General features: G+C 42.6%; 1 protein-coding gene across 1 annotated transcript; it reads left to right on the forward strand.

The window, feature by feature from the left end:
* Nucleotides 1-526: 526 nt before the first annotated feature.
* LOC146710898 (ankyrin repeat and fibronectin type-III domain-containing protein 1) lies at nt 527-20561 on the forward strand. The gene is made up of 19 exons (XM_085453571.1): nt 527-688; nt 2808-3173; nt 4626-4890; nt 5010-5210; nt 7104-7217; nt 7605-7702; nt 8033-8123; nt 9138-9245; nt 10722-10821; nt 11554-11683; nt 11821-11940; nt 12171-12277; nt 13618-13732; nt 13994-14160; nt 14423-14600; nt 14795-14957; nt 15270-15436; nt 15602-15800; nt 16440-20561. The coding sequence occupies exons 2-19, from the start codon at nt 3009-3011 to the stop codon at nt 17096-17098; spliced, it is 3147 nt and encodes a 1048-aa protein (XP_085309697.1). The 5' UTR covers nt 527-688; nt 2808-3008; the 3' UTR covers nt 17099-20561.
* Nucleotides 20562-21149: the final 588 nt, after the last annotated feature.

Below are 21149 nucleotides of genomic sequence, written 5' to 3' on the forward strand. Positions count from 1 at the left end.
CCATTAATGGGGGTGTTGTGGCAATCAAAAAATAGCTCTATAAATTTGTCCATTATCTTCAGCCTACGCTTGATCATATCACCAGCTTCCTTGCACTGCAACACGCTGTTATACAGAGGCAACAACTTTTAGAGTAACAATTTTTATTTTCAGTAGTGGCTGGGATCATCAATTCACTGACTGCTCACAGCAATACACTGGCTAGGATTATCTACTCAAGGATCTGCGCTACCTCATCACCCGGTAAACCTAAACAGAGTGTTTAAACCACAGCACTGGATCATTATATTGTTACTGAGCCCATTTACTACAAATAAATATTGAAATAAATAAACGGGCCACTTCGTGTAAACCTATCAGTGTTTTATGACGCAGCACTGCTTCTAAATATGTTCTCAAAAAAGGAGAAAAAAAAGTTTGGTTCAGAGAAATGATCGCAGATCGGAAGTGGGCGGAACGGGGAAAATATGCGTGTGCGTCGGCTGGGGGAGGCTCGCCGGTCTGTCTCTCGTCTGTAGCGCTCAGGTGCGCTTCATCCTCATTCAGAGGTGAAAACTTTCCGAAACCGCTACCATGGATTATAAGATATCAGCAGGCAGTCATTTATGAAAATACAGTGAAATATGTTGAAGCATCGCGGCAGAGTCGGAGGAAAGCCCGATTAAAGCCGTTAAAGTCCTCTGTGACGGTAAGAGACCGAAAACTCAGTTATGTTTTTTACTCGGTGAAACGGGAACTTAAACTTTGGATGTTTGATCATTTGTGCTGTTTTTGTGGCTATAATGTGGCATACATTGCGTCACCTGTTGGTTAGATATGATATAGCAAAGTTTTTTATACATATATTTAAAGTTTTATTTTAATAAGACCTATACATTTTCTCAAAATAGACCAAAATAGGCTTGCCTTCTGTTACTGTTTTCAAATTGAAACTTTTACTCTGAAACATAGCCTGTAAGGACCCCAAAGCGCTTTACATATCCGGTCATCCACCCATTCACACACTGGTGATGGCAAGCTACATTGTAACCACAGCCACCCTGGGGCGCACTGACAGAGGCGAGGCTGCCGGACACTGGCGCCACCGGGCCCTCTGACCACCACCAGTAGGCAACGGGTGAAGTGTCTTGCCCAAGGACACAACGACCGAGACTGTCCAAGCCGGGGCTCGAACCGGCAACCTTCCGATTACAAGGCGAACTCCCAACTCTTGAGCCACAATCAACAAGATCGTTTATGTTCATTTTAATTTGTCCTGCTGCTGAATAATCAGAGAAGCACATATAACTTCAGTGTGCAAGCACAAAGTGAAGTCATGTTTTAACAACAGCCCTTAAACTGAAACTCTTTGTGCCTCATTCATACAAATTCATGTGTCCCAGTCTGATCCCCTAGTTGTGAAGTACTTCCACTCCACCAGTCAACCTGGTGGAGTGGAAGTACTGAAGACCCAGGCAAATATGTTGCATTACTTCCTGGGGGATCTGAAATGTTAGTCATCAAATGTTTCCATACAGCCACAGCAAACTCACAAACCGGAAAGACTTTTGCAAAATATGCAGCACACTCTGCTCTCTTGGCCACAGTACAGAGAGGTAAGAAAAAACCCCCAGTTTGAGACATGAAATAAAACCACAGTGAATCTACTGTATACTTTCTGTTTATGGTCAGACTGGAGCATCTTACTCTCTAGCCTGCTTACATAACCGCTGTTTGCTAGACTGCAGGTTGAACATGTGCAAACACTTTTTCTTGTTTTGCCTTATCTTCAGGCAGACTCAAGAAAAAAGTAGAAGAAAAAGAAAACGCAAACAAACACTACGGCTCTCTAAATGACTCCTCAGCACTTTCCATAGCTGATGTAAGGCACAGTAAACAAACTGGGGAAACTGTACCAACAACAGTAGCTACTTTTACCTCTATAGTCCCGCATCCATGTATATAGACAGTGCAGGTACTGTGCGAGCTGTGATGTGCGACGTGACGTGTCACTCAGATGTCATCGTGGTCAAAGGCCCCAGGTGTTGTCCTCAGGTAGCACCAACCAGGGGAGTATTTGCTTTCAGACAAGGACAGCCACCAATGCTCAGCCCTGGGTCTGAGTGTCTCGCTTTCACAAAGATGCTTTTGATATCATAAGCTCAGGACAGCGATGCAAATCAAAACGGCACCGAGATCAGTTTTAACCTGGAGGGCGGTGAAAAGAGAGGATGGACAGAAAGTGGCACTGAAAACGACCTGCTGAGTGAAGAGGAGGGGGAATTTCAGACGGTGCCCAAAGTTAAAAACAAAAAACTGCAAGACAGATTTTCATGCACAAAAAAGTGACTGACTGTAATGATGCAAAGCCAATGGAATTGATAATGAACCATCATTACAGCGGTGGTGATGGATTTTCATCTTCATGCGGATGATGGGAGCGGATTCGAGTTTATTAGCAGGAAAGAATCCTGGCTCTTCCATGCGATCTGGCCTTCCATTCTTCCACTAATTAGATTGATGCGTCTGTTGCCTCGCGTGCTGGAAAACTCCATTCAGAATGAATAAAACCGTGTCACATAATCGTGGGTAAAAAAGATGAACAAAGGGGAGAATAGTGCAAGGCACAAAATAAATGCTTCGAGGCATTTTCATCTAGTCTGTACAGGAATAGTAACTCTTATCCATTTATCCACCCACACAACACAAGTACTTTTGCTCAGTACTTCAAGTCAGCATCAATTTTTTTCTGTAACGTTGAAAAAGTCTGACTGTGTGTTCTTCTTTTGTTTCCCTCTTTGTATTTCTCACCTTATTCTTTAATCAAGGTTTCCACTGACTTTTATCTTTTACTACTCTCTCCTCTCTATCTGGCTCTAAAGCTGGACTCTTAAACTCTTTTTTTTCCCCCTCCAGCCTTTCACACTATCTCTCCAACCTTTTCTTCAACCATCCCCTGTTCCCACGTAGCTCACATCCTCTCCTGCTCTCGCCTGTCCTCTTTCAGACCTTTACTTTCTTCTCTTGTCATGTCTGTATCCATGAGGAACCCACCACAGCGCCGGCGCTCTCTAGGTCCCGTCTCGCCCAAACGCATCTACAGAAACCTGTCCTTCAGACTCAGGGGGGGTGGAGAGTCATCTGTTGCCGCCGACTTGGATGCGCCTAAACGCCCCAGCAAGTCTGCAGATGCTGTAAGATATCCAGGTGTCATTCTGAAAGGGAGCTTTGGTCACGTTGACTGAAATGTCATCTGCCTTGTTTCTGTTATGGTTAAAAACTATGAGATCTCTACTTGACATTACACGCTATCTCTGTGTCACTAACCTCCTGAGACCTGACAATACATTTTGTGGACACGTGTCTCTCAAGGGTATTCCAATAGGCGAGCAGACTCATTGTTAGATGTCTCACGTGTGAGGCTGTCACCATCGTCAAACTGACTCCTACTGTAGTTTGACAGCCACATTTTATGGGAGCAAGAGATAAAAAAAAAAATCAAAGCTAGTTTCAGAAAATAAATCAGTCCTCTGTGACAAAGCATTGTAAGCTTTAAAGCCGACCTATTCGGTTTATCTTATTTCCTGTCATATATTCTGTCATATATGTTATTCATATATTAAATGGTAGATTCGCATACTAAACGTGGTTGTAGTCAGCATATGTCAACAATACAGAAAATACCCCAACAATGAAACGACTATGAGCAAACACTTGGCGACAGTGGAAAGGAAAAACTCCCTTTTAACAGGAGGAAACCTCTTGCAGAAATAGCCTCTGGTTGGGTATTTTAAAACACATTTCTCTTTCTGTTACTGGCTCTGTGTGGCGGCACAAAGAGAGGCACACAGCTATAGCTATGAGCGCAGAAGCCCGCAACGTCTGCTCTTCATCCCTTCTATTTACGAACCGAGCGGCTGCACAAAAGCTAAATATATAGTAACGACTGATTACTTTGAACTGTGAACTGTGCATGCGTTGTCATGTATGCAGTGCATGGGCAGTTACCTGAAGCTTGCGATTAGTTTATTTAGGGATTGGTTAATTGATTTTCTTGATTGGCTCACAGCCCTGACACACACTGGCAGTTGCTCATAGTTTGATCTCCCAGGTCCCTTTCAAATATTTTTGAGCTTGTTGAGTATGTGTCAAAACACTGTGTGTGCAGGTAAAAATTTATAGTTTTAACATCTGCTTTAAAAAAAATCAAAACAAAACAAAAAAACTGAATTCTTGAAGTTCAGCATTAAAATTTTCCAGTCTTCTTTTATTTTATTGAGAAATTCCCTAACGTCCACTACACAGGGCATTACATTACACTGGGAAAAAATGCTTTCAGAAAAGGAAATCACTCTCAAGCACCCTCTGTTATATAGAGCTGCTCCTGCTGCTGCTTCATATAATAATAAGAGCAATTCACAAACTTTCCTGGTCTCAGGAGGCTCCTGTATAAAGCATCAGTCGAGGCACCTTTGGTTTATGATTTGATTTGTGTCCGATATCATTCTCCCTTTTAACGCTCCCTTCTCTTTACTGCGGGAAATAAATCTCTCTATCCTTCTTAACCCTCTTTCTCTTTCTCTATCTCGTTCCTCCACCTGCCTACCCTCCCGCGGCCCTGCACCCTTTCTCCTGCTCCCCATCAGTACAAGACCCTGTGGGAGGCAGTGGAAAATGAGGATACACTGGCTGTACAAAGCCTTCTGTCCAGAGACCGCAGCAGCGGTGGAGGAGGCGGAGGCGTATGGGAGAAAGGAGAGAAAAAAGACAGGGACTGGGAGAGGGACCGGGAGAAAGGGGTGAACAGAGTGAGTGAACAGGGGCTGGTCCCCCTGGATGTGGCTGCCCTTACCCACAATTCCCCGCTGCTTCATGTACTGACAAAGGCAGGAGCCAGGCACAACCCTGTTTGTAAGTCTTTTCATGTAAAATGTCAAAAATAATGGTGTAAAATCAGATTCTGTACGGCTTGACTTTAATTCAGATTATGCCCTTTGTCTTGCTTCGTGTGCTCGTCCTGTGCCTCTCAGTGTGCCGACCAGCGGAGTGGGCACTCAAGCTGGACGCTCTGGTGGCCTTGGCAGATAAACGGACAGAAGAGAGGAAGACGGAGTTAGCGAAAAAGGCCGGGGCAGGCCCTCAGGCACAGGCTGATCTTCAGAGGCACATCCAGCTCTGGAGGCTGCGGCAGCAGCTGTACTATCGGATGAGAGAGAACTTCCAGAACACAGGTCAGCGGTCAGCTTGTGGTATTTCACTGTTTCGCTGCTTAGCACTCAAACTCAGATCAGTTTTCTTTCTGTTTTCAGTGAACTCTCGCTCGTTTTTCCCCCTCATTCTTTATTTCTGCTCTCATAATAAAACTTTTTCTGCAGCCAGCGCAGTACTTTCCTGCCAATTTAACTCTACAAAGCCACCCGCCACTGCTGACAAGACGGCAGTGATCAAGTCTTCAACTCAACATCTTGCTTAAGTTTTACTAAAACTCTCCCTCTAGCCTCTTTCATCTCATCCAACATTCAGCAGACTGCCGTGTCATCAGCCTTTCAAATCCTCTCCTTCCCTGCACTCCCTCCACTGGCTGCCTGTATCAAATAATCACAGCTGTAGATTTCAATAGAAATTCACACGTGCAAAAACCTTCAAGACTTCGGCAAATCATGCGTCGACGCATCAGGCAACTTACCATCCTCTGCACCACCTGTTCAAGCCTTTTCCTCTTGGCTCTCTGTTGGGCTAATTTTTTTTGTCTTATTTTTTTCAGATTTATATTGCAATGTTCCCCGCTGTACCAACTTTAACAGCTCTTTATAAACGTCTCTCCTTAGCTCTCGTTTCATTTCTCTTTCAAGCACAGCCAATTCTCTCTCTGACTGTTTTATTATCGCAGCGTTATTGTAAGGGCAGCCAGGCCCCGGCGCTTGTTTTCATGTGCAGTGAAATTAAACTCACTCTTATTGTAAATCTCGCTGGGTAGGAGAGCCGGATGGCATCTTTAAATATAAAATATGGATGTGTTTTTGTCTGACGACTGTGACTTACTTATGGTAATGTTTTCACTCAAGATTACATCTTAGGCTGAAGAAACGGAAACACAATTAGATTTAATCATCAAACTCTGGCAGCGTTTTAAGGTACATAATTGTGATAATAAAAAGCTCCAAGATTGTCTTGAAACAACACAGAGTCTGCAGGGAATACAATTTTCAACCCTGTAAAGCCTGAGCCATGAAATAATGGCCCCAAAATTCAAAGTTTTTGAATCTGGAATGTTTATTCAAGCATCATTTTTCACAAAATCTGGTGTTTTTGTGCAATTTATTTAGGTTTTTCAGGAGAAAGATTTGATGATGATGTAAATAAATAGCGCACAAATTCACAAAATTTGTAAGTGTATTTACTGCATACAGTAATTTATTTATTTTTCTGTTTTTAATACAGTTTAATTCACTTTGTCTTGTTGGCCCTTGTGCTGCTGTAACATGTGAATTTCCCCAGTGTGGGATTAATAAAGTCTGTCTATGGTACAGTTGGCCCTGCAGGGTTGACATCAGTCTGGAACAGTCTGATTGCATATCATTTTTCAGTAGCCAGCTGCTAATGCAGTGCTCGTTTTTAACCTTTCTTTAACTGTTGGCAAACCCAGTCAGATGGTTAAAGATTAAATGCTTGGTTGTGGCGCTAAAAAGCACCAGTGTGGGAATAAAAGCCATGGAGAAATAGCTTTTATGTTTAAGAGAATAATAGCCGTTACTGTATCTATCTCCTTTTCTGTTAGTGTGTGCCCTGCCACCAGCTGACCTCACCATAGGCCGAGGTCAGACATCAGTCTGTGGTTGCCGTGATCACCTATTTAAGAAAACCTTAGCTGAGCTAGTGTAAAATAATATGTAGTCTTTCTAAGATAGAGGACAAATATACTAGTGGTTATCAGTGATATCTGTTGGATGTGATAAATTTTCCGGAGTTTATTTGTGTGTGTGTGTTTTTTTTTTTTGTCATCAAGTTTACTGCAGTGTGATATTCTGTAAAACTCAGTGCAGTACTTTGGCTGTCTGCATTTTTTCTGTTATTTACTCGTGCTCATTTTAACCCGATTTTTATCTTTTCAATGTTCCACGCAGAGCTCCCGGGCTCCCCCAGTCATGTGTCCATCCTGGTGACGAGCACATCCTCTCTGTTTGTGACAATCAAAGAGCCAGAGGGGGACATGGTGGGGCTCATCACCCGCTACAGAGGTAGGGAGAGAACCAGGCAAGAAGACTTTCATGGAGGATTGGTTGAATGGATGGGTAGATAAAAGGGTCAGTTAGATGTGGGGCAGAAAATGGATCGATTCATGATGGATAGATAAGGAAATTAATGGAGTATAGACTTTACTGGTGCAATTTAATCAAAGTCTTGAAAGTAATTTAAGCCGGCTGACACAGTATCTAGTTTGGGCTGTTTTTGCTGGTCGGTTTTATAGACGTATAAATGTCATGCTTCGCGGCCAAGAATAGATTAAGCCCAGATGCAGCAAGTTCCTAAACCTGTAAACACTCACGTCCTTAAGTTATCCCTCACGAGGGGTTTTGAGCAAAGCCAGAGAATAATCTATCTGTGGGATTGTTTTGCATTCACAGTCGAATGGAGCACCTCGGCCAGCTTCAAACGCATCCTCGGCACGGCCCAAGTTATAGAGACCAAGAACCCCTCCTACGTTATCAAGGGGCTGACGGCAGTAAGTCGCCCACAGTCACACGTATTCACAACCACAGATAACAGCTGCAAATGCACAGATGCTGCAGACACGCACAGAAACTGACACCTGTAATTTCTCAGAGGCACATAATCAAGCAGACGGGTATAAAACACGTGCTGCAGCTCTGCACCCACACACACTGTGTTTATTGCTCCTCCATCACTATCTTCTGCACTGAACCACCTCTCATAAGAGTACACTTATCAGCAGGCTCACTTTAACCAGATGAATTAATAATGAGAGCGCCGTATGGCTTCTTGGTTAATGCTCGGTGATAATTTGGCAGGTCTGCTGTTTCTCCAAACACAGGGAGTGCATTACTTCGTGAGAGTGAGCGCCTACAACGTGAAAGGATGGGGCCCGCCTCAGTGCTCCACTCCAGCCAGCGCTGCCCCCTCCAGTGAGTGTGCAGAACTACACAACTTTGATGAATGTGGATTTTGAAGCTTCGAAAGAGCTCCATTCTTTCCCTCTTTGTCCCAGTGTAATAGAATTACTTAGCTGACATTAAGCTTGATGTGAAAGAAGTCCAATCCTCTCGTGGCTTGTAGATTAATGAGTTATTAAAACGTGGAAACTTAAAGACGGAAACACGAGTCAATGGGCCTTGCAGCCGTGCCGCTTTGACTTTGAATTTTTGGCTCGTAATCTTTCTTGGACGCCACCCACCCCTATCGCTGGGCTTACTTGCTGTTACTTTCTACTTCTAACAAAAGCCAGAGCTGCCAAGCAAGGATTTGTAATGGGGAATAAAGGCTGAAAATATTGATGTCAAAGCAAACACTGGTCAGTAAACAATCACAGCCAGAGTGTAATAGATTGCCCAATTTATCGTAAAGGAGATTTGTTGTGCTTTTCCTTATTTTCTGTCACATATGCTGTTACAGTAGACAGTATATCATATCAATCATGATAAGAAATCCCTCTGAACCCAAAACTCAGGCTTCAGGCAGTTTCTTTCTATACGTTACTATATAATGTCAACATGCACACACACAGGTGGGTGCAGAATCCCCATCCGCCTGCTGTTAATACCTTGAGATTGAGGGGCTTCACTAAGACCCAGTATAAGATCAGTAGGAATTATTCTGTCAACCTTGAGATGGAAGTGAGCGGAAATTAAATAAATAAATAAAGATTCACTTTAAAAACACACACACACGCAAAAGATCCCCAGCTTAAATAGATACATGATTCGAGCGAGTCACAATGAATCAACTTCAATTTCAACTTTCACAGCATACAGACGGTCTCTCATGGAGACGCTGTCGCTTCCTAATCACCAAAAGATTAAAAAAAAAAAAAAGCGGCACTCAGGAGTCGCTTGCAAATTATTTCTTGCTGTCTTAGCTGATTTTCCTAATTGCATAGAAGTGAAAGCCACAATCTGCTTCTCTCTGCCTGTCCTGTGCAGTTTGGAGAGAGTGCGCTGGTGTAAAGTCACAGCTCAGAAATCACGAGGCCCTCGTGAGGAAGCTGCTGGAAGATGCCAAGGAGTCGCATCTTAGAGGATATTGCATAGGTAACGTGAGACCTCTGGTTTTTTTATGCTTTGGTGCATTGGGTCCAAGTGCACATGTTGTTGCCGTTGTGTGTGTGTAATTATACTTGCACAAAATTGAGCTTTTATTGAAATTCTTATGTGTTGTATTTTCAGCCTTGCCTTAAGAATCTCGTGTGGTATTCAGATGTTCATGTTGTTTTAAAAATAATTTGAAACACATCTTGAAATTATAGTAAAAGAGAATGCAAAGTTGTTCTTAAAGTTGTTTGCACAATCTGCTTTTTCATTTAACCTACTAAGACCCAAACTCTTTCATGGCATGCATTTTTAATTTCTCTTTGCTATTTGGGCTGATTGGGACCTGATGAATGTAAAAACAAAGAATTACCTGATTTTTTTTATTTTATTTAATTAATTAATTTATTTTAACCTGATTTTTGTTGCTGAGAAAAATGAGATCCACATATGAGGACATTCATTTTAAATTTCGATAGAACAGTGGCAGTACAATGTCCTGGTAAGTGGATATCAGGCCCTTGTAGAGCAAAATTTACTATTTTGGTCTAGACAACCCAAAATGTGTCCACATATGTGGACGCCAGGTCCTAGGAGGGTAACGCTATGAATGAATGGAAAGAGCTCCCTACTAGCCTGACAGCATAGACATTTTCATATTTTCTCCCAGAACTCAAAAAAATTGATTTCAAGAAGTCAGTTTTGTCAGATACAACATCTTTATCTGAATTTTGTTTATATACTGATAGGGTAGTTTGCATGTAGGAGTTTTGTGATGTGTTTAAGGAGCCGTCAGTGGGTGATCGTGGCTCAAGAGTTGGGAGTTCGCCTTGTAATCGGAAGGTTGCCGGTTCGAGCCCCAGCTTGGACAGTCTCGGGCGTTGTGTCCTTGGGCAAGACACTTCACTTGTTGCCTACTGGTGGTGGTCAGAGGGCCCGGTGGCGTCAGTCTGTCAGTGCGTCCCAGGGCAGCTCTGGCTACAATGTAGCTTGCCATCACCAGTGTGTGAATGGGTGGATGACTGGATGTTTAGAGCGCTTTGGGGTCCTTAGGGACTACTAAAGTGCTATACAAATACAGACCATTTACCATCTGAGGGGTTCTACCTGTTCAGGGACTTTCTTACATTTTGTCCCATGCCAGTATTTAATATCTAAAGAAAATATTAATTCTGTGTTCTTTAACTGTGGTGGTTTACATGTTCAAAGTAGCTGTGTTTTCCGTTCAAGATGTGTGCAAACAGTCAGAAAATCAGATTATTTGCACAAGCCTTTAATGTGCATACTCGACAACATTTTATTTCTACTTCTCACCATTTATATCAGCAGCATGCGCTAGAGATGTCAGCTCCTTTAAATACAAAGAGAAAAGTCTTTTCCCTGCCTTCACCCAGTCAAGTGTCGTGCGTGCACAGTGAATGTATTTTGGGAGATAAATGAATTTCATCCAGTCTGATCCTCCTTGCCTCCTCTCCACAGAGAGCTCGAAGCCCCAGAGTCCCAGCAAGCGTCTGTCAGTGTCTCGAGGCATCAAACAACTGTTCCAGTCCGCCACCAAGTTTGTTCGTTTCCTACAGAGGTAGCGCTCAGTCTCTCTTACCTATCCCACTGTGCCCTGAGGGTATCACAAGTAATGGATTAAATGCAATCCCATTAGAGCAGCATAGGCTGCAAAGTTGAAAAGCCTTATCTCTTACTGTTATTGCAGAGAACAGTAGTCACATTAGAGCCACTGTAGCTGTTAGTAAAAAGGTCTTTTGAACAGAACGATGGCTGTAATCACTGGACTGTGGCAAGTGGCAGGTGACTGATAAATCCTTCATCCTCCCACAAGCGATCCGTCGACCACACTCACCACATCAGAAGCTAGCAAAGTACAAAAGATCGTGCTGCATGATTATGTTCATGAATATGAACCACAGTGAAGGTTAAAAAAAAAAAGAAAACTTTGGTAGTGAACAGAGAGAAGTTGACTGTGTTTGGACCCCTGAGTAATTTAAAAAAAAAGAGACCATGTTTCCTACTGGACTGTCATGTTGGTCTATGAAACCAGCCTCTGTGCTTTTGCTTTACTTGAGGGATTATAAGCTGCTTTGACAGTAATAAGTGTTTGAAAATCCACTGGGTGATTCAAAAAATAAATTGCTGTCAAGCCACAAAATTGATCTTTTTCAGCTATAAACTTTCCCCCCGGAGGCATTGCTTTTTATTGTTTCTTGTAATTTTGCGGTCCGCGGTGACTTGTGAAATTGAAAGCAGCGTGTGCACTTTTTCTGACGATATCTGCGTTTTCTCAAATTGATCCGGTCAGGGGGATGTACTTGGCGACTGTGTTCTACCACAAGGATAACATCCTGGTCACAGCCGAAGATCAGATCCCACTGGTGGAGATCCAGTGCTGCTCCACCTCCATCACCCAAGACTTCCTTTGGCTTGCCAAGGTGAACTGTTACATAGCTTGTTGACTCACTGTACAAGTAATTGAATGATCACAATTCATAAATATTAAATATATTTACAGAAAATGAATCTCAGTGTGATTTTTCTGCTTAAATTGGGTGTTCGGTTTTTCTTGTAGCTGTCCTGTGCATGGCAGCAAGTGCCCTGGCTACAGCAAGGGCTTTCCTCCGCTCACTCATCTCCCTCCTCCCTCCTTCAGAACAGACACAACATTTTAAGAGCTGTTTCCCAGCTGCAGGTAGGAAGTTAAGCCGCCTATTGTTAAGATAAGAAGCACCAAAATGGGTTAATTGCTATTTTAATTACTTCTTTACATCTCTTCCTCCTCTTCCTTTCCTTATTTTTGCCATGCTTTCCTCTGTCCGGCTACACAACTGCGCCCACAGATCCCCTGTTTGGCTGAATTAATCTCCAATGCACTTATACTTTTTAATCCTTGGTTTCTCTTGTCCACCTCTCTGATGTCAGTCTTCTCTGGGAGCAGTGGACCTGGGCCAGATCTACTATGAACCCCTGAAGGATCGGCAGGGCAACGTACTGCTAGTCACTCTTAAGGAATTTCCAAACACTCCCAGGTAAGAAAAGGTCAAAGAAAAAGGGCAGAGAGCACCAAAAGGGCTTTAAACTAATTGGGCAAATACAATTTGGAAAAGTTAGAACCCTGGAAAATGTAAATAAGGGCAGAATGCAAGAATATGAAAATCCCATAAACCCATACTGAATACGTGAGAAGACACAGGAAACATATTTGTTTAAACTGAGACATTTTGACAGGGGTGGGAAAGTAAAAAGAAATGTTTGGAGGAACATTTTGCAATTAATTAGGTTAAATAGTAACAGGTCAGTAACACGACTGGGTATAAAAAGAGCATCTTAAAGAGGCAGAGTTTCTCAGTAAAGATGGGAATGTAGTCAGCATTCTGTAAAAAACTGTATCTGGAAATTATGAAAAGAAATCTGAATAATGTTCTGAAATTAAAATGCAAAGACTTTGATGATCTCATATTATGTTCTGTATATTATTAGAGAATATGGAGAAATCTCTGTGTGTAAGGGACAAGACTGAAAATCTGCCCTCAGGCAACACTGCATGAAAAACAGATGTGATTCGTCATGGAAATCACTGCATAAGCTCAGGAACACTTCCATAAATCACTGTCTGTGAACGCACTTGGCGTCCACACAATTCAGGTTAAAGCTCTATCATGCAAAAAGAAGCCGTATTTGAAAATGATTCTGAAATGCCTCTGTCTACTCTGGCACAAAGCTCATTTGAAATAGACGGAGACAACGCGAAAAAACTGTTCTGCTGTCAGGTGAAGGTGGTGAAAAGCAAAAATCTTTTTTGGAGAACGTGGACACAACATCCTCTGGACTAAAGAGCAGAGGCACCATCAGCACTCGGATCAAACGCCTGCATGTCTGATGGCATTAGTTTGCATCAGTGCTGATGGAATTGACAGTTTGCACCATATATAAAAGGTTTTAGAGGAATGTGCAGTGTGCTCTGGTCCAAATTATGTCTTTTTCAGGTAAAGGCTAAACCACATACTGCATTTATTATAACAGCATGGCTTCATAGTAGAAGTGCTAAACTATCCTGTCTGGCTGTCCAGGCTTTTCACCTGCTGAAACCATCTGGCACGTCATGAAATCATAGTTTCAGAATTTACCAGGAAAAAAAACTTCTATCACACTATCACAACAAAAATGACCTTTGTTTGCAGTCGGTGGTAGCGTAATTAGGTGTCAAGCTGGGCATGTTTGGAAGTCATGCTGTACAATATCTTTGGGTTATACAGCCTGTCAGCTGGTTGTTGGTGGGGTACTGGCTTTGCTATTCTTGATGAATCGACCTTTTCTTTGGTGGTTCCACGTGGTTGCATTTCATTTTTCCCTGGCTTGTCTGCTCTAGCCCCCCCGACCCCCCGCTCCACTGGATGCCTCTGGCACGCCTGGAAAAGAACCGCAGCAGAACGCCTCTGCTGCCTGAGCCCACCGCCATGGACATGCTCGCTGAGCAGCTCAAGGTGAGGAGAGGAAAACAGTCGCACCCAGCAGCGGCTTTCAACAATAGCGCATTGGGCGCTGAGTTTTACTGAGCCACTAGTTTACCTCCTGTGCTGCTAACCCTGAAAAAGCACTGAAATTAATTTGGGATCCCCAAACTGAATTAGCTAACAACACATAGTGAGGCAGGGGGAAATAAGTCTCATAAGCTTTACATCCTATTAACAGATCTTAACATTTCGCTCTCTTTTGCACCGTATCTCTTTGTCTCTGTTCTCCAGGAGAAGCTGTCCTTTCACAGGCACAGCCTCCAGTGGGCCCAGCCGGGTCTGTATGTGGGCATCCTGAAACTGTGTAGCTCGGTGGAACAGATCAGGGTGCTGGTGCCTCAGAGGTTGCCCAGTTTACTCTGCCACACACGGGTTCGGCACAACGCGCACGTGACCAGGTAACGTAACTTGACCAGGTGATATCTGTGTCAGTCCCTTGATAGACTATGTTGACGTTCATCAGGTTATTGCAGTATTTTTACAACTTTATCTGGAAAACAACCGTCGAAAAAGATATACTATTTTAAATGATCTGCACAAACAAGTGCAGTATCTATACAAATGTTAGGGCTTCAACAGGCAGTGATACTGGATTGTTTTTGGACCTCTCTCCTTACTTATTATGCCCGTTTTGTTGACTGTGTTTTTACTGTGTGGCAGAGAGGAGTGGACGTGGCTTCAGAGTCATGTTTACACTGCAGCCAATGGCGGTGTTCAGAGTCTGTTGGACGCTGAGGACGAGAGCACGATGGAGAGCAGCAGTATGGAGGAATTCGTCAGGTCTCTGAGAGCAGCAGTCACACATCTCCTGACGAAGCTCAACATCCCCCTCTACAGGGTAAACACTACTTTCCAGCCACCTCATATTTACCTGAAACACCTGAAATTCTCTGTCAGACTATTATGAAGAGAAATAATCTTTTAAACTGATTTTCTTTGTCCGCTTTATGTTGTTTTATCAGCACTAGCTCTTGATCCAGCGGAAGGATTTTCTGTTTCTCATCTGTATTTGAATAATTGTGTTTCTCACAGGCGTATCAGTACGGCGTGTACACCCAGGAGTTGCTTCAGTTTGGGGATAACCTGTCAATGCTGCTGCTGCTGCCTCCCAGTGAGGACTTCAGCTCCAGTTACTGGCCTCTGGTGGGGACCAAGGAGCCCGGCCTCACCATGCCTCTGCAGATCTTTGAGCTGGGTAAGTGGAAAACTATATATCCAGTGGATCTATTTAACAATGGTAGCGCAGAGTGTTTCAGTGATGAGAAAAGGGACCCAGAAACGGCGAGCTAGACTGACACATACCGTCTAAATGAGACTACAGTTTTAAATGTTAAATAAATCCCTGCAAAGATATGCAGAAAGCACACTGAGGCACAATGTCTAATGCAGTTCACTGTTCTCCTCTCATTAAAGCTAGAGTAGAGTGCACTGATAAATTCTGTGGCTTTTTCCTCCTGGCTTTGATGAAGTCATTTGTCTTTCCTCTCCTCTCTGGCTTGTAACCCAGTTCACTTCTGGACATATGAGCGGGATTTCCTCTCACAGTACTGTCAGGCCTGGGTAAGGCTGGAGCTGGACACTCACCTTGCCCAGCAGGCTCTACGGGAAGCGCTGGAGACCAAAGAGGTGCAGGAAGCCCGGGAGCGGCTGAACCACATCAGTGGGCTTTCACAGGTGAGATCCTGTGACACGTGGTTTATATTTGCTTCCACTGTTGCCAAATCCACATTTCAGTTGACTTAATTATATTAAAAAAAGTAAAGTAAAGATTTCATAATGAAAGTGAATTAGAGACAAACGCTTTACTGTCTCTACTGCCTGTTTTTTATGTTTCATTAGCGTCTGGATGTGGTCTGGAGGGATGCCCGCTGGATTATGGACTGTCTACAGTGTGTTCGGTCCAAACAGTGGGTGGGGGCGGTGCCTTTAGGCCTGGTGATGGGAGGAGACCCACCACCATGTCCTGATGGTGAGGAAGAGGAGAGTTTGACTGTCCGATTGTCATGGCCCCATCGATTAGCACAGAGAGCCATTACAGGTACTGCAGTCATGCTAGTGTACACATGTAGCACTGAATACACAAAAACATTATTTAACATGAATTTAATTACTTATTTACATAATTTTAAAATCTGTTGACTTTCCCCTATAATGGCCTTTAAAGTTTGCATGTTAAATGTAAAAGTTGTGACAAATGACTGGATAGATCAACTGCCTTCAAAGACCTGCTGTGGAAGAGAGCCTGAGATTGATGATACCCAATGATTGAATGTGGAGTGGTGTATAAACACATAGTGAGTGAAAAAATGTGAGTGAAGAAGACAAATTCAGAGCATCACGGGAAGCCCCAGCAGCCTAACTAAAGGAGGATTCAGGGTCACCTGATCCAGATCATTTTATTTATAAGATTAATTATATGTTTAAATCTTATTCGATCAATCTGAAAAGCAGCAGCAGAAAGCAGTTGCGGATATTTATACTTGGCAAAACAGAAAATATGTCTGCTAGTCAAAACACTTGAGGGAAAATTGAATATTACAATGAACTGTTACCATTGCACTGTCATAATAACCGCTGTTACAAGAATTAAGTGTAATTTGTAGAGCAAATGATGCTTTAAAACAAAGATAAATACTTTCTCTTTCTCGACCTTATTTTCTTCGTGCTTCTCTTTCAGAGAATTCGGGCAGTGCGACTCCGCCAAACATCGTCACCGCTGAGGTCTCAGCTCCAGCTATCCCTGCAGAGGCTGCGCTGGTGTTGATGGAGGGTGTCGTGAAGGGAGGGTACCCTGTAGACATCACCACTCAGTTGCCTGCAGACTTGGCAAGTTCTGGCCAGTCAGATTTGGGATCTGGAAATGCTTTAATGGAGTCTGGATTGAAGCCTGCTGCTGTTGCACAGCTGGAAGTGGACTATCCAACTTTGGACACACAGGAGTCCTACAGCATCACTGAAGTAATCCGGCCGATGGAGATGGCAGAGTTGGTGGACATCTTGCCAACGCTGAGTCTCATTGAGGAGGAGAACCCCTCATGCCCATCCACGCCATCAGTAATGGACATGCTAGAGAGCTTTGGACTGGACATTGGTGAAAGAAACTCCATCTTTGAGTTTGGGAATTCAGACCCAGTGGATGGAAGCAGCTGCCCGTTGTCACAAGAACAATACACGCCTGCCTCTTACGGCACGGTGAATGGCGCAGATGGTGATGCGCCTGTTTCCACAGACGTTCCTCAAGACAAAGCAGAGACTCAGAAGCTTCCCAGTAAGGGGGCGTGTCTTCCAGTAAGGAATCAAGTGGAGTGGGAGAGACCCTCTAACAGCCCATCCTGATGTCAGCTTAAACACCTGGATCCTTCAGACTTTAGTGTGAATTTACATGCAGAAAATCCAAATTTGACCCTGTGACTTAGACATTCTCCTTGTTTCCTGATCTTAAATCAGTGTTTTAAATGACAGGCAGATACAAGCTCATATCGCACACTTGTCACACCCAAGATAATGGAAAATACGGGAAATGAAAAGGAGGCTGTGTGGATTTTTTCCCTTTTTTTTTTGCACATTTCTTTGGCTTTAGTTTATCTTTTCTAATATAGAGTCCATTTAACCTTGTTAGGTGGAAAAATTAAGCTATATTGTTGCTGTTATGACTTGAAAACCCATTATTCACTACAGCACAAAAACATCCACGCTGCTGCTTGTCGGAGCTGTAAACAAACCCATTAAATTCCCACAATTCAGTCAAATGGAAGCATTTGCTTGGCAGATTAAGAAAAGCTGTCATACTTGCATGTGTAACTGAATAATTACGGCTGCGTTTGGTTTGGTTCGAAGCGGTTTCTCTGGTTTATTTACCACAGAGAGGCAAACTGAACGAGAGCGCTGAAAGCATATTAGAATGTAAGAACACAATAGGATATAATGGTCTTGCCTTTCAGCTCGGCGTCTTTCAATGAAAGTCAGTATATGGCCATTTTAATGAGACGCTTTTTCAAATTAAACTTCTTTGTGCGTTGCCACAGTTAATACTATTATGGAAGTGCAATATGTTAGGCATAAAATACAAATGCTTGAGTCGGTTAGCCAGCCTTGAGAGGCTGAATCAGCGTGCGACCTCATAAACGAGCTGTAGTAATGAATGTACTATTAATGAAATGACATCTAAACATCCCAAACATCCAGATAAATGAATTTAGAGGCCGTTTGTATCTCCTACATGTCCTCACTTCTAGGAGAAAATCAATGCCTGCATGTCTGATTTCAAAAGCCCCTGCACTCTCTGACAGCTGCTAATGCACTCCTGCTTGTTTGACATGTTATCTCACTCTGTACTTGTTAAGGCTGGAAATCCATCATAGTTTAATGCAATTTCAAATCACTCAGAATGACTTCAAGCGCCCATTTGATACTGGAAGATGGTGCACTTACACAGATTGTTAATTAAACAAAGAGGAGCGCGGAGTTTGACTTGAGATAAGCAGCTTGGTATTTTAATCGCACCCCCATCCCTTTATGATAAAACGAAGGCGTAGAAACATCAGCTTTGAACGGTATTTGGTTTAACAATACAATCTAGTGGAGCGATCTGCTGAGAATGTCCCCCCACTGATGTGTCGAAATCATTTGTCTTAAAAGAGCAGATAAAGGACTACAGCAGCGTGATGTTCAAATTCTTATTAAGATAGAGCCGGCTCTGACAAACTTTGAATAGTTACAGGTGGGATCAAAGCAGAAGTTTTTTCCCCCTGTGTAATTTAGTGGGAAAGCATTTATGGTATTTAATGTGTATCAGAGGAAGCTTGGTCACCATACATCAGTTAGAGCACATCATTGATCTTGTGCTTTAAATGCTCAGTCTGTGTGTGAGGAGGTGAAAAGTGTTGGGATGGTGAAAAGTCATATCAGGTCGACCTGACCATACAGAGGGGAATCTGCCCCCTTTGGTAACTTGATACATTTTTAGATGGAAGAAGAGTGAACTGGTGTTTGCTCTGAAGATGATGGACCATAGATGGCTGTTTACTGACATCTAGTGGTCAAAATTATTAAAACTCTCTTCAATTTGTGGCTAATATGCGAGTTTTGGCATTCGATTCATGCTTTTCTGATGTTTACAACTGGCTGGAACATAGATGCAATGCAATAATGAATAATAAGAGAAATGTTAAGTAAAGTGAAAACAATCAAAACTATTTATCCTGTCACACTCAGATCTGCAGTTTGTTGTGTTTATCACAGCAGGGCTCACAGTAGTTACTGAAATAGCTTTTGTTTCAATAAATAGCCCGCTCTTAATTTTAGTGTGCTTTAAAAATGATAACACTGGCATCAGTGTTGGTATTAACTACTGGTATTAGCTCATCTTAATGACTTGCTACTGTTTTGGTGTCATGTATTTACTGTGTAATCTGTGGCCTGCAGTTTAGGTTTCTCTTTAAGTGGCAAAAGACAAGGGAGGAAATTTTACACCACAGGGCTAACTCTGGCTTATTTAGTTATTTTCCTGTTTGTGAATAAGCACAGTCCATTTCAAATAAATCAAAATTAAATCAAAATGTTCAGAGTTTCAGATCTTTTCCAAAGCTCCATGTCCAAAAAGGTAGTTTAAAATGTAAATAAAAACAATGCAAAGATTTGCAACTTCCTGGCCCATATTTCACTCACAGTTAAACAGAGAAAACCTATTAAACACATATAAGTGTTTAAACTGAGCATTTTCAGAAAAAAAGTGTGGCACTTTTGAATTTGGTGGCAGCAATACGTAGCAAAAAGTTGGGCAGAGGCAACAAAAGACTGGAAAATGAAGTCATAGTAAGAAACAGCTGGAGGAGCATTTCGCATCTAAGAGCACCTTTGGGGGGCAGAGGTTCGAATAATTTCAGAATAATGTTCCTCAGTGTAAAACTGTGAAAACTCTGAATGTTCTCATAATAACAGCACATAAAATAGAAAGTTTCAGAGAATCTGGAGAAAAATCTGCTCAAGGGACAAGGCTGAGAATCAGTAGAAGATCTCTGTGATCTTTGGACCCTCGGGCAGCACTGCATTAGAAACAGGGATGTTTCTGTCATGGAAATCACTGCATGAGCTCAGAGACGTGTCCAGAAGTCTGAAGTTCACAGAAGTCTGTGAACATAGTTCATCATGGCATCCACTAATGCAGGTTACTTTATTAAAAGAAGAAGCCATATGTGAACATGATTCAGAAACACTGTCTTCTTGGGGCCAAAGATCTAAAACAGACTGAGGCAAAGTGAAAAAAACTGTTCTGCAGTCAGAAAAAACAAAATTAAAATTTTTTTGGTGAACATGGACTACCACATCTGGACTGAAAAGAAAGGACCATCCTACTTGTCATCAGCACTCAGTTCAAAGCCTGCATCTCTGATTGTATCATGGTACATCAGCTTGCACATCTGTAAAAGCACCATATGGTCCCATCCAGATGACATGTTTTGTTGGGAAGGCCTTGCATATGGACAATCCTAAACTACATACTGCATCTATTATAACATCTTTGTAAAAGAAGACTCGGGCGCTGAACATGCTGATGAAACAAAACATATGACAAAGAAGACCCAGGACTGTAGAACAGCTAGAATCACATATCAGACAAAAAGGGGGAAACAGCTGGTCTCCTCACTTTCCAGATGTTTACAGACTAGTGCTGAAATGCTACACGATAAGGAACATGGCCCTGTCCCAATTTTTTTGAGACATGTTGCTGCCACCAAACTCAAAATGAGCTAATATTTTTCTTAATATGGTTAATTCTCCCAGTTTTAACATTTTTCTTTAATGTTTCTATTATTAATAAAAATGTTTGGAGTCTGCCAAAAGTGTGACTTTGGTCTGGAGACTGGTGAGGATAACTTAAAACACCATTAGCCCTGAACTGAAGAACTAAAGGCTTTTTGTTAGTTTCGTTACGTTAGGATATTCTAATAATTGTTAATAGACGGAAATAGTATTTCTGTCTTTTTGGTGAAATTGACGTTGATGCGTTCATTATGTGAGGATTCACTGCCATCTAGTGGTCACAGTTTGAAACAACAGCGGGCGACCGTGGCTCAGGGGGTTGGGAAGCGTATCTGTAACCGGAAGGTCGCCGATTCGATCCCTGGGCTCTCTGTCCTGGTCGTTGTGTCCTTGGGCAAGACACTTTACCCTACTTGCCTACTGGTGCTGGCCAGAGGGGCCGATGGCGCGAAATGGCAGCATCGCTTCTGTCAGTCTGCCCCAGGGCAGCTGTGGCTACAACTGTAGCTTGCCTCCACCAGTGTATGAATGTGAGAGTGAATGAATAGTGGCATTGTAAAGCGCTTTGGGTGCCTTGAAAAGCGCTATATAAATCCAATCCATTATTATTATTATTATTAAATTT

This window comes from Copadichromis virginalis, linkage group LG4 (assembly GCF_057382275.1).
Source record: "Copadichromis virginalis isolate Kocher_CV1m ecotype Utaka linkage group LG4, C_Virginalis_male_GT1.1, whole genome shotgun sequence".
NCBI classification, from domain to species: Eukaryota; Metazoa; Chordata; class Actinopteri; order Cichliformes; family Cichlidae; genus Copadichromis; species Copadichromis virginalis.